This window comes from Salvelinus fontinalis, chromosome 16 (genome assembly GCF_029448725.1).
Source record: "Salvelinus fontinalis isolate EN_2023a chromosome 16, ASM2944872v1, whole genome shotgun sequence".
In the NCBI taxonomy this organism is placed as follows: domain Eukaryota; kingdom Metazoa; phylum Chordata; class Actinopteri; order Salmoniformes; family Salmonidae; genus Salvelinus; species Salvelinus fontinalis.
The window spans coordinates 26432048-26447731 of NC_074680.1; the positions used below are offsets into that span (position 1 = coordinate 26432048).

General features: G+C 40.9%; 1 protein-coding gene across 1 annotated transcript; it reads left to right on the forward strand.

Moving 5' to 3' along the window:
* Positions 1-1913: 1913 nt before the first annotated feature.
* prox2 (prospero homeobox 2) lies at positions 1914-14355 on the forward strand. Its single transcript, XM_055864839.1, has 4 exons — positions 1914-3694; positions 5393-5502; positions 7010-7204; positions 13421-14355. The coding sequence occupies exons 1-4, from the start codon at positions 2134-2136 to the stop codon at positions 13586-13588; spliced, it is 2034 nt and encodes a 677-aa protein (XP_055720814.1). The 5' UTR covers positions 1914-2133; the 3' UTR covers positions 13589-14355.
* Positions 14356-15684: the final 1329 nt, after the last annotated feature.

The following is a 15684-nucleotide window of genomic DNA, read 5'->3' on the forward strand; positions in this document are numbered from 1 at the left end:
GCTGAGTACTTATTGGCTGCGTTTCCTTCCCTCTGTGGTCCAACTCATCCCAAACCATCTCAGTTGGGTTGAGGTCGGTGATTGTGGAGGCCAGGTCATCTGATGCAGCACTCCATCACTCTCCTTCAAGATCAAATAGCCCTTAGACAGCCTGGAGGTGTGTTTTGGGTCATTGTCCTGTTGAAAAACAAACAATAGTCCCACTAATCCCAAACCAGATGGGATGGCGTATCGCTGCAGAATGCTGTGGCAGCCATGCTGGTTAAGTGTGCCTTGAATTCTAAATTCTAAATCACTGACAGTGTCACCAGCAAAGCATCCCCACACCATCACACCTCCTCTTCCATGCTTCACGGTGGGAACCACACATGCGGAGATTATCTGTTCACCTACTCTGCGTCTCACAAAGACACGGTTGGAACCAAAAATCTCAAAATTGGACTCATCAGTCCAAAGGACAGATTTCCACTGGTCTAATGTCATTGCTCATGTTTTTTGACCGAAGCAAGTCTCTTCTTATTATTGGTGTCCTTTAGTAGTGGTTTCTTTGCAGCAATTCAACCATGAAGGCCTGATTCCCGCAGTCTCCTCTGAAAAGTTGATGTTTAGATGTGTCTGTTACTTGAACTCTGTGAAACATTTATTTGGGCTGCAATCTGAGGTGCAGTTAACTCTAATGAACTTATCCTCTGCAGCAGAGGTAACTCTGGGTCTTCCTTTCCTGTGGCGGTCCTCATGAGAGCCAGTTTCATCATAGCGATTGATGGTTTTTGCAACTGCACTTGAAGAAACTTTCAAAGTTCTTGAATTTACTGACATTTTCCAGTTTGACTGATGTCTTGAAGTAATGATGGACTGTCGTTTCTCTTTGCTTATTTGATCTGTTCTTGCCATAATATGGACTTGGTCTTTTACCAAATAATGCTTTCTTCTGGATACCACTCCTACCTTGTCACAACACAATTGATTGGCTCAAACGCGTTAAGAAGGAAAGAAATTCCACAAATTTACTTTTAACAAGGCTCACCTGTTAATTGAAATGCATTCCAGGTGACTACCTCATGAAGCTTGTTGAGATAATGCCAAGAGGGTGCAAAGCTGTCATCAAGGCAAAGGGTGGCTACTTTGAAAAATCTCAAATCTCAAATATATTTGTTTAATACTTTTTTGGTTACAACACGATTCCATATGTGTTATTTCATAGTGTTGATCTCTTCACGATTATTCTACAATGTAGAAAATAGTACAAATAAAGAAAAACCCTCGAATGAGTAGCTGTGTCAAAACTTTTGACTGGTACTGTAGATTGATCCTTTGTGTGTTTTTTCTGAATCTTTTCTTGCCTTTCATATTCTGATTAAATAATACCTTTCATGAGTGAAACTGTTATTCTTTTTATCGTTCATATTGACTATGTCCAACCCAAGATGAAAGGGAGACACAACTGTGCACTCCCCTGTGCCTTGAGTTCTTAGAGATTTCTCTTATACATCTGAGGATCTTCAAATAATGATCTACGGGCCTTTGACATTCCATGCTATGAATATGTAATAACAAGTTTGTTAACTGAGGTAGTGATTACAAGATCACAGATGAAATTTCAAGTTCTAAATATGAAATGGCAGGATCACATGTGAGGCTATTGCATTATATTTAAAATTATTTTAAATAACAGTTTATGCTGCATCACTACTTTAAGGTGTCATAAGCATAATGGAAGAAGCAGATTATTGTTTCCCACCATGATTATATACATTCAATCAACTCTGTTGAATATAATTTAAGTGGCATGTAATAGAGAAATGAGGGAGCGCTGTCTACTAACATTTAGTAACCGAAGTGTTCTGGTGCAAGTCCTCTGCTCTATGTTCTGTAGGTTTAACTTGTACTTGTGCATTCTACTTTCTCCAAAACATAACCATTTGAACCCCAAATATTGTTAAGTGTTGCATACTGTTTACGGACATACCCTGTGCTATAGATGCTGTACTGAATAAGAGATTTATGGTGTATTCAGGTTTTATCCTTTGCTTTTCAGATACCTGCATTTCCAGAGCAGTCTGTGGTCCGTTCATCTCATTGTGACTCACTCTAAGGTGTCCCGACACAGCAATAAATAGGTTTACAGTGAGCATGAACCTAAGCCTTCCTGACCAGAACATGCACAACGCCAGTGACGGCGGTGTGGAGGATGACAAGGCTGGGCTCATGATCCCCTGCTTCCGCAGAAACATGTACGATGAGCCTCTAACCTCATATTCCAATGGATCCATCATTTCCCACCTCCTGCGCAAAACTGTCCAAAACAAGAGGGCTCTGGACGAAAGCCACTTCTACCTACCGACCTCGGCTGTGTCCAGCTCCACCATGGCTGACTCCAGTCAGGAGGACCAGAGCAGTGTCTCCTCCAAGGACAGCGCAGCGGAATTTGCATCCCCAGGCAGTCACCTCTCAAACGGAGCCAGCCCTGAGGGGGACAGGCCGCTGAGTGATTACCTCCAGGCCAAGCGTGCCCGTGTGGAGAACATAATCCGAGGCATGGCGGGGTCTCCCAACAGCAGGCTCCATGGTGACAGTGAGAGGGCCGTGTCAGACACCAGGGAGGCTAGAGAGGCCTACAGGGAGAACAAACGCAAACAGAGGCTCCCCCAGCATCAGGAGCACAGTCTCAATGCTGCTGCTCCGGCTAACAGAGGCAGCAGTAGCAGCAGTGGCAGCAGCAGTAAGGATGAAGAGTGCAACAAGCTCAAGGAGCAGCTCCAGAGCATGCAGAGGCTCCTGAGACAGCTCCAGGAGAAGTTCTTGCAGGTTTATAACCAGGAAGACACTGAGCGTGAGGACAGAGATGGCACAGGCACAGCCAGCACCGCAAAACATGATGACACCACACCAAGCAAAGAGTCTGGGTTACGTAAAAACATGAATGAAGAGTTAGAGAGGAAGCATGACGGAGCTAAAGGGGACTGTAAGGACAGAGTGAAGAAAGACAGAAGTTTTCTGACACATCAAAAGGAAGGCAAGAACCTACAGGAGACTCTGAAGCATGAGCTCTCCAAAGCGGTGAGTGACAGTGTAGATATGGTGTTCAAGAAACTCTCCTCCACAGGGCTCAACCAGTCATCCTATCAGCGCATGTGTCACACCCCGGAGAACAGCGACTTGGGAGTTGAGAGGAAGAGCCAGGTAGCCTGTAACCAGGAGCAATCACACACTGAGGAGCCAGTCAAACCCCAGGCTCTAGAGTACTACGAGAGCACTGAGCCTTGCAGCCCTGAGGATCAGACCGAGGCTCTGTCTCTTGTGGTCCGTAAGCCGCTCCTAAGCCAGCTTAGCTCAGTTACCCCAACGGTGAAGAGGCCCTACCCCTTACACCATTCTCCATTCCAGTTTAACTACAGCACACCTTTCCATGACAGTCAAATCCTGGAACACCTCCTCAAATACGGGCCCCACACTAACTTCGGAGGTCTCCCATGCGTGCCCCCATCCATGGACAGAACCTCCCCAGACTCGGTGGAGCTGCCCTGGGATGCCATCGCCATGAGGTCCAAAGTGACATCCAGCCACCTGACCCACCACCCTCGCACATCAGGCCTAGGACCAGTGACCGTGGACAGTCTGTGTCTCCCTCATGTCAAGATGGAGTGTGGGGACATGCAGAGCATGGCAGAGAGAAACTCCTACATGTCTCTGAATATATCCTTTTACTGGCCTAAAAAATCTCATAGTGTGGTAGTGTTCCAGCTAACATTTGTCAGCATATAGATTTAGTCATGTAGAATTGCATTTACAAGTATATAGTCTATGGATGTATGCATTAAATGTTTCATAGAATATACATTTTTTTCACTGACATAATGACATAGAGCATTATGTACACTGTATTAATAATCCTAGATGTGTTTACTAATATTGAGTTATCTGATATTATGTATCTACATTCATTATAAAATCCACTATACAAACTCCCTCTGTTTTGCTTCCCAGTTGAACAATGATTCGTTGAGGTTCAGTGCAGCGTGCGCAGTTCCATTAATACAGACTTCAAGGATCATCTTTTCTTTGATCTCGCTAACCCAAAATAAAATTATAGCATCTTCTTTAATCTGAGCAGAGTAATGACTTTAAGTCTAGAAAAAGACAAATAAAAAGGAATACAAGGCTTTGATAAGAATTGTCAGGAACAAAAGCCAATTTTCAAAGGCATTGAAAGCTTCTGTTTCTGTCCAGGAAACAGTGTTTTTTCAGACTTGAAAAGGTGCAGAATATATTTCTCTATCATCAGTGCGATAGGAGTGCATCTGAAAGGTCAGAGCTGAGTGCCTGTGGAAAGCAGAAGTGCCTCCCTACCAGAACACTTGTCTTCTTGAGTATATATTGGATACATACACAGCCATCAAAAGATGTGTTTATACACTCAAAAAACATTCCAACAATAAATATAATCCAGTGAGAGTATATTCAATGACACCACACTGCATTTTATCATGATTATGATCACTTTAATCATAAATTAATATAATCACATTGTCAAACGAAACATGAATAATTATTTCCATAATCATTATGATAGAATCATGCTAATAATCCCCTGCTACTGTTGTTAAGCATTGTTTGATCACTAGATACGTTACCGGCACATCACAGGTAAACTGTAGTAAGCCAACTCCTGTGCCATATTTCTTTTTCACCTCTACTGAACAACTCTAAGTGATGTGAAGATTGTGCCCGTGGTCAGAAGTGGTCATTGTCCTTAGTTGTAAGGATTTGGAGAAGAATTGTATTAGGCTCTCTGAGGATATGCTTTATCTTTACTGTACAAAGAGCTGTGGTTCTCTTTGAACAATTTCTCATCAATCTTTCATTCCAACTTCCTTATTTCAAAGGTTGGATTCCCTAATAAATGTATAGTGTGCTGTGACCTGCTGATAAGGAAGTATTACCTAAGGCGTGGCCGTGGGCTACAGAAAGAAAGACCTCTGAAGATCTAGTTGAATAGAAACTTTGCTTGAGGCATGATTTTATTTGTAACATGATGAAGCAGATTAATACAAAACAAATCATACTTCAAGCAACGTTTCTAGCTGGAAGATGTCTTCAAATGATCAAGTAACTAGTTACTATTCAAAGCATTTTCCAAACAATCACCATCACCACCGCTAGGCATTAGGTGTAAGAGCCGCAGTGACTAATTAAAATCCCTAATCTAGTTCATAATGTTGTAGGGTCATTATTGACTTCCTGGTTACCACAGAGCTGTTATTTAGTGTCATTCATTTTAATTGGAGACAGAGGCAATTCAGTATTCTAATCTATTAACACTTTGTACAGTGTATGTGAACTGTATTTAATTGTGATCGACTGATAGAACTTGTGGCCTTAACACATTGACACATTCAGGAAGGCCTAACCCCCAACCATCTGAAGAAAGCTAAGCTGATGTTCTTCTACACCCGTTATCCCAGCTCCAATGTGCTGAAAACCTTCTTTCCAGATGTCAAGGTAAGCTAACACAATATTAATTAACATTATGTTATTTCATGTTAATGGGTTTGTTCCATGTTCACCATATTTGCCTGCAGAATACTTGTTGATGTATTTTTGGGACAGAATGAGCAGTAGGTCGGAGGAAGGAAACAAAAGAACACATGGCTTAGAAAAACAAAGCTGTTAAGCCAGTAGCATGTCCTGGGGCATAGACCAGGGAGATAGAGGGGCATTCTTTCTTTAAAAAGCCACTCTAGTCAGCAAATGGAGTGACAAAAGACTGTAATAAAGCCACTGTCGTTCTGCGTCAATACAGGGCAGGTTTTAGACATGCATGCAGGCAGGCTGTGAGGCGAGCACTGGGCCTAACCACAGCATCCTGTATTTCTGTGTGCCCTGTGTGTTTCCTCTCCTGTCCCCTCTCCTTCCACCGTGGCCGGGACATGTCCTGCTAGGGCCAGTCTGTGTCTGGGGCCCAGGCCTGGCCTCCACACTACTCTATCTGACCCTAGGGTCATAAGGGAGGCCTGCAGCCAGCAGCCTACTGCGTCTCCTCCTTGCCCACGACCCTGTGGTGGGAAGTGGCACTGAACAAAAGACAGTTCTAATCCTGGTGTCTGATTCCATCCTATCAGGCAGAGTCACTGAGAGGGAAGCTTCCTTCTGTCCTTGCACTGCACTGTGGCTTTCTCACTGTCTGATAGCAGCAGAGAAAATAAACGTCTTTGATGCCTGCCCAGCCCTTGGGCATTTTTTTCTTTCTTTCTGGATGAAGAGATAGAATAACCAGGCTAATGTCAAGACTGAGTTTAGAAACACATGGCTTTGACAGATGTTTTTTTATTCAGTAAGTTGGTGGGAAAAGATGAGAGCAATTAACGTTGAATAAAATGACAGACCAACACAATCCATATTGCTTGCATACAGTACCAGTCAAAAGTGTGGACACACCTACTCATTCAAGGGTTTTACTTTATGTACTATTCCCTACATTGTAGAATAATAGTGAAGACATCAAAACAATGAAATAACACATATGGAATCACGTAGTAACCCAAAAATATATTTTAGATTTTAGATTATTCAAAGTAGCTACCCTTTGCCTTGATGACAGCTTTGCACACTCTTGGCATTCTCTCAACCAGCTTCATGAGGAATGCTTTTCCAACAGTCTTGAAGGAGTTCCCACATATGCTGAGCACTTGTTGGCTGCTTTTCCTTCACTCTGCGGTCCAACTCATCCCAAACCATCTCAATTGAGTTGAGGTTTGGTGATTGTCGACTATGTATATACTGAATATAGATTTTTATTCACTTGTGGAAGGTTTCACCCAAAACAACACATTTATATTCCAGCTCAGATTTGTAAATCGATATGAAAAAGAGAGAAGACACGGTTTTGACACAGAGTAGGATCTCGATCATCTTGCATCAACTTGATTATTTGGTCGATAAAGACATGTAATCTGAGTAAACGATGTCAGTCAATTTTTCTCAACTTGTTGTCCCCTCGTGTCTCTAGTTCAATCGATGCATCACCTCTCAGCTCATCAAGTGGTTCAGTAACTTCCGGGAGTTCTACTACATCCAGATGGAGAAGTTTGCCCGCCAGGCCATAGTTGACGGGGTCAATGATGTGAAAGACATGTCCATCAGCAGAGACTCTGAGCTGTTCAGAGCCCTCAACATGCACTACAACAAAGCCAATGACTTCCAGGTAAGTCAAAATGTGTTTATCTTACCATATGTATGGTCAGTTCCTCCCCTGGTATCCAATGTAACTATATACTGTATGTAAGCTCGTCAATGTTTTTCCATGATTTTAGATTATTACATATTAGATTAACATACTCCCTTTCCAAAGTAAATTGCAACACGTATTCCAAGGAAATATGGTCAATGCTGACTGAATTATCTTTATGTATGGAAACAGTGTGTTCATTCTGCTTTCATCAGCACTCCTCAGTTGATGCAGCCAATGCTGTGCTTTTTGCCCTGAAACTAAAATTAGTCATAAAGTGAGGAAAACAATGAAGTTGTTTAGGCATGAATGTGATAAATTACACATTGATGTAGTATTAGTGTAATACACCTTCATTAGCATATCAGAGAATTCTCCTCCCAGTCCTCCTCCTGTTCCTGATCTGGTCTGGTCAGTAATCTCCTACCTCTGTGGTTCTGGTCTGGTCAGCTATCTCCTAGTTGTGGTCACGTATGACTGTGTCCTTGCCCTGACCCATGTGTCACTGCACCTGTGGCTGCACAGCCTTTGCAGCCATTATCTAAACTCTAGAGCAATGCTTTATCAAACTGTGGGAAGAGGAAGCTGCAGAATCCCACTAAAACAACTCGGGATTAGAGGACCAGTACGCCTGAGCGAGGCTCAGATTGCTACTGATGCGGAATGCTGAGAAAGATGCTGTGAATTCCGAGGGAGAAGGCTGATTGGTGGGAAAGAACCAAGACCGTTTTCTTTACCTTGGGACTAAGACATTCCTTTCCCAGGGATGCTTTGTGTCGGGAGATGAGAAAAAAAAAAGTTATGCCAACAACTGGACTGTTAGCGGGTCTATGGGAAATAATGGCACCGAATAGATTCTTGTCCCAGCATCCAAGCCTGATCTGTGTTGATCTGTGTTGAGAACAGGGTGAAATTCCTGGGAAGGCTTGGTGCTTTCGCTCTTTCCGAACAGCTAAGTTCAAGGCAACAAGGCTACAAAGTCAAAGCAGAATCCCACTACAGACAGCTAATGATTCTGACATTGTATTTGTTTTATGAGCATAGAGAACAAAGTGTGAAGGAGCTGTCTGTTTTGAAGTGAGTAAGGGTGTTAAAAATGTCCTTGTAGGCAGTGCCGGATTAAGAAATCATAGGCCCCGGGGCTTTGTTTTTTTTATAGGCACCCCAAACTTTGCTTTCCAAACTGTACGTTTTACCCGCAATTATATTTTAAAATCTGCAAGGCAAACCGAAAGCCGCAACAAACAATAGAAAAATAGTCCATAGATGGCAGTTCCCATTCAAGTCAGGACTGGTATCCATTGCTACTGTACCCATGAGTTTAACAGTCAAATTGCCGGTGTAAGAAGTTACTAAACCAACTGTAGACATACTGGGAACTGCCAAAATAAAGGAAACACTTAAGTCAATGAGTCATATAAAGTATACAGTGCATTCGGAAAGTATTCAGACGCCTTGATTTTTTCCCACATTTTGTTATGTTACAGCCTTATTCTAAAATGTATTCAATTGTTTATTTCCCTCATCAATCTACACACTATACCCCAAAATGACAAAGCAAAAACAGGTTATTAAAAAACTTAAATGTACTTTGTTGAAGCACCTTTGGCAGCGATTACAGCCTCGAGTCTTCTTGGGTATGACGCTACCAGCTTGGCACACATGTATTTGGGGAGTTTCTCCCATTCTTCTCTGCCGATCCTCTCAAGCCCTGTCATGTTGGATGTGGAGCGTCGCTACACAGCTATTTTCAGGTCTCTCCAGAGATGTTCGATCTGGTTCCAAGTCCGAGCTCTGGTTGGGAGACTCAAGGACATTCAGGAACTTGTCCCGAATCCACCTGCATTGTCTTGGATGGGTGCTTAGGGCCGTTGTCCTGTTGGAAGGTGAACCTTCGCCCCAACCCGCTCTGGAGCAGGTTCTCATCAAGGGTCTCTCTGTACTTTGCTCTGTTCATTGTTCCCACAATCCTGACTAGTCTCCCAGTCCCTGCCGCTGAAAAACATCCCCACAGCATGATGCTGCCACCACCATGCTTCACTGTAGGGATGGTGCCAAGTTTCCTCCAGACGTGACGCTTGGCATTCAGGCCAAAGAGTTCAATCTTGGTTTCATCAGACCAGAGATTCTTGTTTCCCATGGTCTAAGAGTCCTTTAGGTGCCTTTTGGCAAACTCCAAGCGGGCTGTCATGTGCCTTTTACTGAGGAGTGGTTTCCGTCTGGCCACTCTACCATAAAGGCTTGACTGGTGGAATGCTGCAGAGATGGTTGTCCTTCTGGAAGGTTCTCCCATCTCCACAGAGGATCTCTGGAGCTCTGTCAGAGTGACCATCAGGTTCTTGGTCACCTCCCTGACCAAGGCCTTTCTCTCCCGATTGCTCAGTTTGACCAGGCGGACAGCTCTAGGAAGAGTCTTGGTGGTTCCAAACTTCTTCCATTTAAGAATGATGGATGCCACTGTGTTCTTGGGGACCTTCAATGCGGCAGAAATGACACAATCCTGTCTCGGAGCTCTTACGGACAATTCCTTCAACCTCATGGCTTGGTTTTTGCTCTGACATGCACTGTCAACTGTGGGACCTAATATAGACAGGTGTGTGCCTTTCCAAATCATGTCCAGTGAATTGAATTTACCACAGGTGGACTCCAATCAAGATGTAGAAACATTTCAAGGATGATCAATGGAAAAAGGATGCACCTGAGCTCAATTTTTGATTCTCATAGCAACGGGTCTGAAAACGTATATGTAAATAAGGTATTTCTGTTTTTAATATTTAAAAAATTCGCAAAAATGTCTACAAAACTATTTTCACTTTGACATTTTGGGGTATCGTGTGTATTTTTTAATTTATTTAATACACTTTAGAATAAGGCTGTAACTTAACAAAATGTGGAAAAAGGGTAGGGGTCTGAATACTTTCCTGGCATGGTTTAGGTCCACTTGTAGAGTCTATGCCAAGGTGCACTGGAGCTGTTCTGGCAGCTCGTGGTGGCCCAACATCCTTTTAAGACACTCTATGTTGGTGTTTCCTTTATATTGGCAGATACCTGTATGTGCTTGTGATAAGACTGTCTACACTCATTGAGAATGGGTTATTCCTGTCTTTGGTGGTTGCAGTAAAAAAAAAAATATATATATATATACCACATATATAATATATACCACATATATAATATATACAGTATATACAGTACCAGTCAAAAGTTTGGACAAACCTACAATTGAAGTCGGAAGTTTACATACACTTAGGTTGGAGTCATTAAAACTCGTTTTTCAACCAATCCACAAATGTCTTGTTAACAAACTATAGTTTTGGCAAGTCAGTTAGGACATCTACTTTGTGCATGACACAAGTAATTTTTCCAACAATTCTTTACAGACAGATTATTTAACTTATAATTCACTGTATCACAATTCCAGTGGGTCAGAAGTTTACATACATTAAGTTGACTGTGCCTTTAAACAGCTTTGAAAATTCCAGAAAATTATGTCATGTTTTTAGAAGCTTCTGATAGACTAATTGACATAATTTGAGTCAATTGGAGGTGTACCTGTGGATGTATTTTAAGGCCTACCTTCAAACTCAGTGCCTCTTTGCTTGACATCATGGGAAAATCAAAATAAATCAGCCAAGACCTCAGAAAAAATTGTAGACCTCCACAAGTCTGGTTCATCCTTGGGAGCAATTTCCAAACGCCTGAAAGTACCACGTTCATCTGTACAAACAATAGTACGCAAGTATTAACACCATGGGACCACGCAGCCATCATACCGCTCAGGAAGGAGACGCGTTCTCCTAGAGATGAATGTACTTTGGTGCGAAAGTGCAAATCAATCCCAGAACAACAGCAAAGGACCTTGTGAAGATGCTGGAGAAAACAGGTACAAAAGTATCTATATCCACAGTAAAACTAGTCCTATATCGACATAACCTGAAAGGCCGCTCAGCAAGGAAGAAGCCACTGCTCCAAAACCGCCATAAAAAAGCCAGACTACGGTTTGCAACTGCACACGGGGACAAAGATCGTACTTTTTGGAGAAATGTCCTCTGATCTGATGAAACAAAAATAGAACTGTTTTGCCATAATGACCATCGTTATGTTTGGAGTAAAAGTTAAAGCTTGGTGGCAAATGGGTCTTCCAAATGGACAATGACCCCAACCATACTTCCAAAGTTGTGACAAAATGGCTTAAGGACAACAAAGTCAAGGTATTGGAGTGGCCATCACAAAGCCCTGACTTCAATCCTATTGAATATTTATGGGCAGAACTGAAAAAGTGTTTGCGAGCAAGGAGGCATACACACCTGACTCAGTTACACCAGCTCTGTCAGGAGGAATGGGCCAAAATTTACCAAACTTATTGTGGGAAGCTTGTGGAAGGCTACCCGAAACATTTGATCCAAGTTAAACAATTTAAAGGCAATGCTACCAAATACTAATTGAGTGTATGTAAACTTCTGACCCACTGGGAATGTGATGAAAGAAATAAAAGCTGAAATAAATAATTCTCTCTACTATTATTCTGACATTTCACATTCTTAAAATAAAGTGGTGATCCTAACTGACCTAAGACAGGGAATTTTTACTCTGATTAAATGTCAGGAATTGTGAAAAACTGAGTTTAAATGTGTATGGCTAAGCTGTATGTGAACTTCTGACTTCAACTGTACACATTCAAGGGTTTTTCTTTATTTTTTAAAACTATTTTCTACATTGCATTGTAACTAAGAAATAACACATTGAATCATGTAATAACCAAAAAAGTGTTAAACAAATCAAAATATGTGTTATATTTTAGATTCTTCAAAGTAGCCACCCTTTGCTTTGATGACAGCTTTGCACTCTTGGCATTTTCTCAACCAGCTTCATGAGGAATGCTTTTACAACAGTCTTGAAGGAGTCCCCACATATGCTGAGCACTTGTTGGCTGCTTTTCCTTCACTCTGCGGTCCAACTCATCCCAAACCATCTCAATTGAGTTGAGGTCGAGTGATTGTGGAGGCCAGATCATTTGATGCAGCACTCCATTTTTGTATTTGTATTTATTATGGATTCCCATAATAAATACAAAATGGTGGAGTGTGGACCTTCTTCCTGGGGTCCAGCAAAATTAAGGCAATTAATACAATTTTAAAAACATTACAATACATTCAGACTGTGTGCCCTCAGGCCCCTACTCCACCACTACCACATATATACAGTACAAAATCCATGTGTACGTGTGTGTATAATGCCCATGTTATCGTGTGTGTGTGTGAATGTGCCTATGTTTGTGTTGTTCCATAAGGTGTTTTTTTTATCTGTTTTTAATCTATTTTTACTGCTTGCATGAGTTACTTGATGTGGAATAGAGTTCCATGTAGTCACAGCCTGGGGGTGTGTTTTGAGTCATTGTCCTGTTGAAAAACAAATGATAGTCCCACTAAGTGCAAACCAGATGGGATGGCATATCGCTGCAGAATGCTGTGGTAGCCATGCTGGTTAAGTGTTCCTTGAATTCTAAATAAATCACCGACAGTGTCACCAGCAAAGCACCCCCACACCATCACACCTCCTAAAAGTTAAAAGTAACTTTTAACAAGAAACACCTGTTAATTGAAATGCATTCCAGGTGACTACCTCATGAAGCTGGTTGAGAGAATGCCAAGAGTGTGCAATGCTGCCATCAAGGCAAAGGGTGGCTACTTTGAAGAATCTGAAATATAAAATATATTTTGATTTGTTTAACACTTTTTTGGTTACCACATGATTCCATATGTGTTATTTCACTATTATTATTCTACAATTTAGAAAATAGTAAAAATAAAGACTAGTCCTGGAATGAGTAGGTGTGTCCAAACTTTTGACTGGTACTGTATATATACACAGTATTATTATTGTTATTATTATCATTATTATTATTTTTATTCCCCCTTGGGCCCCCCATTAGCCTGGGCCCAGGGGCTTCACTCCCGGTAAGCCCCTGTTTTAATCCAGCCCTGCTTGTAGGTCCAGGTTCCAGAGTGTTGGTTCAGAGCACTGTACAAAAGAGTTATGTAAACAATGTGACAACACACTTCCCATCCACTGTGATGGTTTGTCACTCACATCAAAGAAGCTGTTGGTTTAGATTTTGCTTGGTTCCAGTGCAGGTAATTCATTGAGACCTGGCTTTAAGCACATCATCGTGTTTGATCCCTCTACCAACAGGTTCCTGAGAGATTCCTTGAGGTTGCTGAAATTACTCTCCAAGAGTTTTTCAACGCCATTTCTACTGCCAAAGATTCTGACCCCTCTTGGAAGAAGGCAATCTACAAGGTCATCTGTAAACTGGACAGTGATGTCCCAGATGAGTTCAAGTCATCCATCTGCCTATAGACAGAGCAAACAATAGCCATGCTCGAGGAATGAAGGACATTTGCAGTCATACAATGACAATAAGTGCTAATTTTAACACATCTTGCCAATAAATTGAGTTTAGTGAGAGAATCAAGGAACAAATGGATTATGTTGTAAATGACATATTATACACTGCAGTATAGGAGCCTACTTACTGCACTTACAGCTTTTTACAGTCTCAGTGATCTTTATAGCACTGCTCCAGCTCTCTCCTAGGAGTTTTTTAAAACTTAGCTGACAGCAGATCGTAGTGTTTCTGTGTATCTCCATAAGGATTCAATTAAGACAAGATGTAGTTGCATGTTTGTAGATGTAGTGATATTTAAGGGCAGTGGTTTAGTACTGTAGTGTACTTGCTAGGTCTGATAGACTTACAAATAAATGTGAACAAAATGGTACTTTCTATACATATTTGACTTATGGTTCCTAATGGACATGCGGTTTTGGATGATTCTGAGAGAAAGACATACTGTGGTAATAGTTTATTTTTATTTTGTAGCAAGTGTTTTATGTAAATGTGAATACGATAAATGTATTAACCTAATAGCATGTAAATATTGCAAATGACCACAAAGAACCAATTGTTTGAGAAAAAATTGTATGTACAAAAAAGTACAAAGTTATGTTTAGATGTTTTGTGCCTATTTCTATAGTCTATTGCCTATTGTCAACTCAATTCTATAGACATCATATTCTGAGTGGTTATTTGATAGTCCTGCTGATAGAATAAAGCTGCACTTACTTCATCTTGAGACTTCTTGTTTTTATATCACTGATTGTAAGTCACTCTGGATGAGGTTGTCTAATGATTTAAATATAAATAGATGGAAATAATCACTATTTTATTTTATTGAATTATTTCACAATTCATTTCAGGCATCACCAAACATTTAGTCAATTTAGTTCATGTTTTTACTACTACTGTTTGTAACACCAAATTGAAAGTATTCTGCCTCAATTCCGAGCCACTAAAGTGCCACTAATCCATGTCATAAAGACATCTGTTTAAAGTCCTACAGACTACGCTGCTCACATTGCATTAATTGTGTGGGCAGTGTGGATGCGAACAACTGCCATGTCTTAAAAACAGACACAATGCATTCCCTCCTAATGAGTAATGCCCAATGTGACCTCATATCAGAGCTGTGCCACCAAAGCAAAATTCCACAAACCCGTTGACTTTTTCTTCCAGGCACCGGCTTGCTCAAAGCGTGTTAATCACTTCACAAAGACACACACACGCTGACCCACAGATATACACACACGGTGACACCACAACTATGAATGGCGTGATTCCTCTCCCTGCTATCTGATAGAGGGCCTCCTGTGGTTAGCTCAATGGAAGCCTGTCAACTTCAAACCTGACTTGATATTCAGCCATCATTTATTATAAATCTATCAAAAGACTATCAATACTATACCCTTAAATGTATGACAAAACATGCTGTAAAAATACAGCATGGCTTTGACTTCTTATAAACATAAATGAATAGAAAGAAAAACAAAGGAGTCTGCATACACTGTGAGAGTAGAAGCTCTTCGTTAAAGTAGACTGTTTCATGTTAATGTATTAAATCATTTTGGCACTTCACAAAACAAACATTTAATTGGAAAACCTGTTAGGCACCCAAGCACCAATTACATCTGAAATGATAACATTTAAGAAATTAAAACATGAGTTTGATTAGCTTTATGAGAAGGAGTGGAGTATACCAACCTAGGTAATCATTTAATAGACATTTATTTTCAATTAGATCAATCTTCTTCCGTAAATTGATTTAACATTTCAACTCAATTAAAAAGCCACCGGTTGAACTAAAGTACTTTGTTCAAATTAATTTGTTATGACATTTTCAGTATAAGACTTGGTAATGCCTGATATGATGAAAGAAAACAAAGAGAATTGTCTCAAATGTCCAACTGCCCCCAGGGCTTACTGTGCTGAAGCTCCCAGTGTGACCGCAAAGGAATAGAAAATATATAGGGTAGGGGAAAAGCAAGAAAATTCTAAATGAGAAAATAAAACAAGTTGGATTTTAGTATAATTGTAAGGTTTATATAATGTAAATATACCT

Bases quoted from the DNA above. Each gene is read 5' to 3' on its own strand.
- prox2 (XM_055864839.1), top strand. From the start codon at position 2,134: ATGAACCTAAGCCTTCCTGACCAGAACATGCACAACGCCAGTGACGGC. The intron at 5,503-7,009 runs GTAAGCTAACAC...TCGTGTCTCTAG, and splicing joins CCTTCTTTCCAGATGTCAAG to TTCAATCGATGCATCACCTC. The intron at 7,205-13,420 runs GTAAGTCAAAAT...CTCTACCAACAG, and splicing joins ACAAAGCCAATGACTTCCAG to GTTCCTGAGAGATTCCTTGA.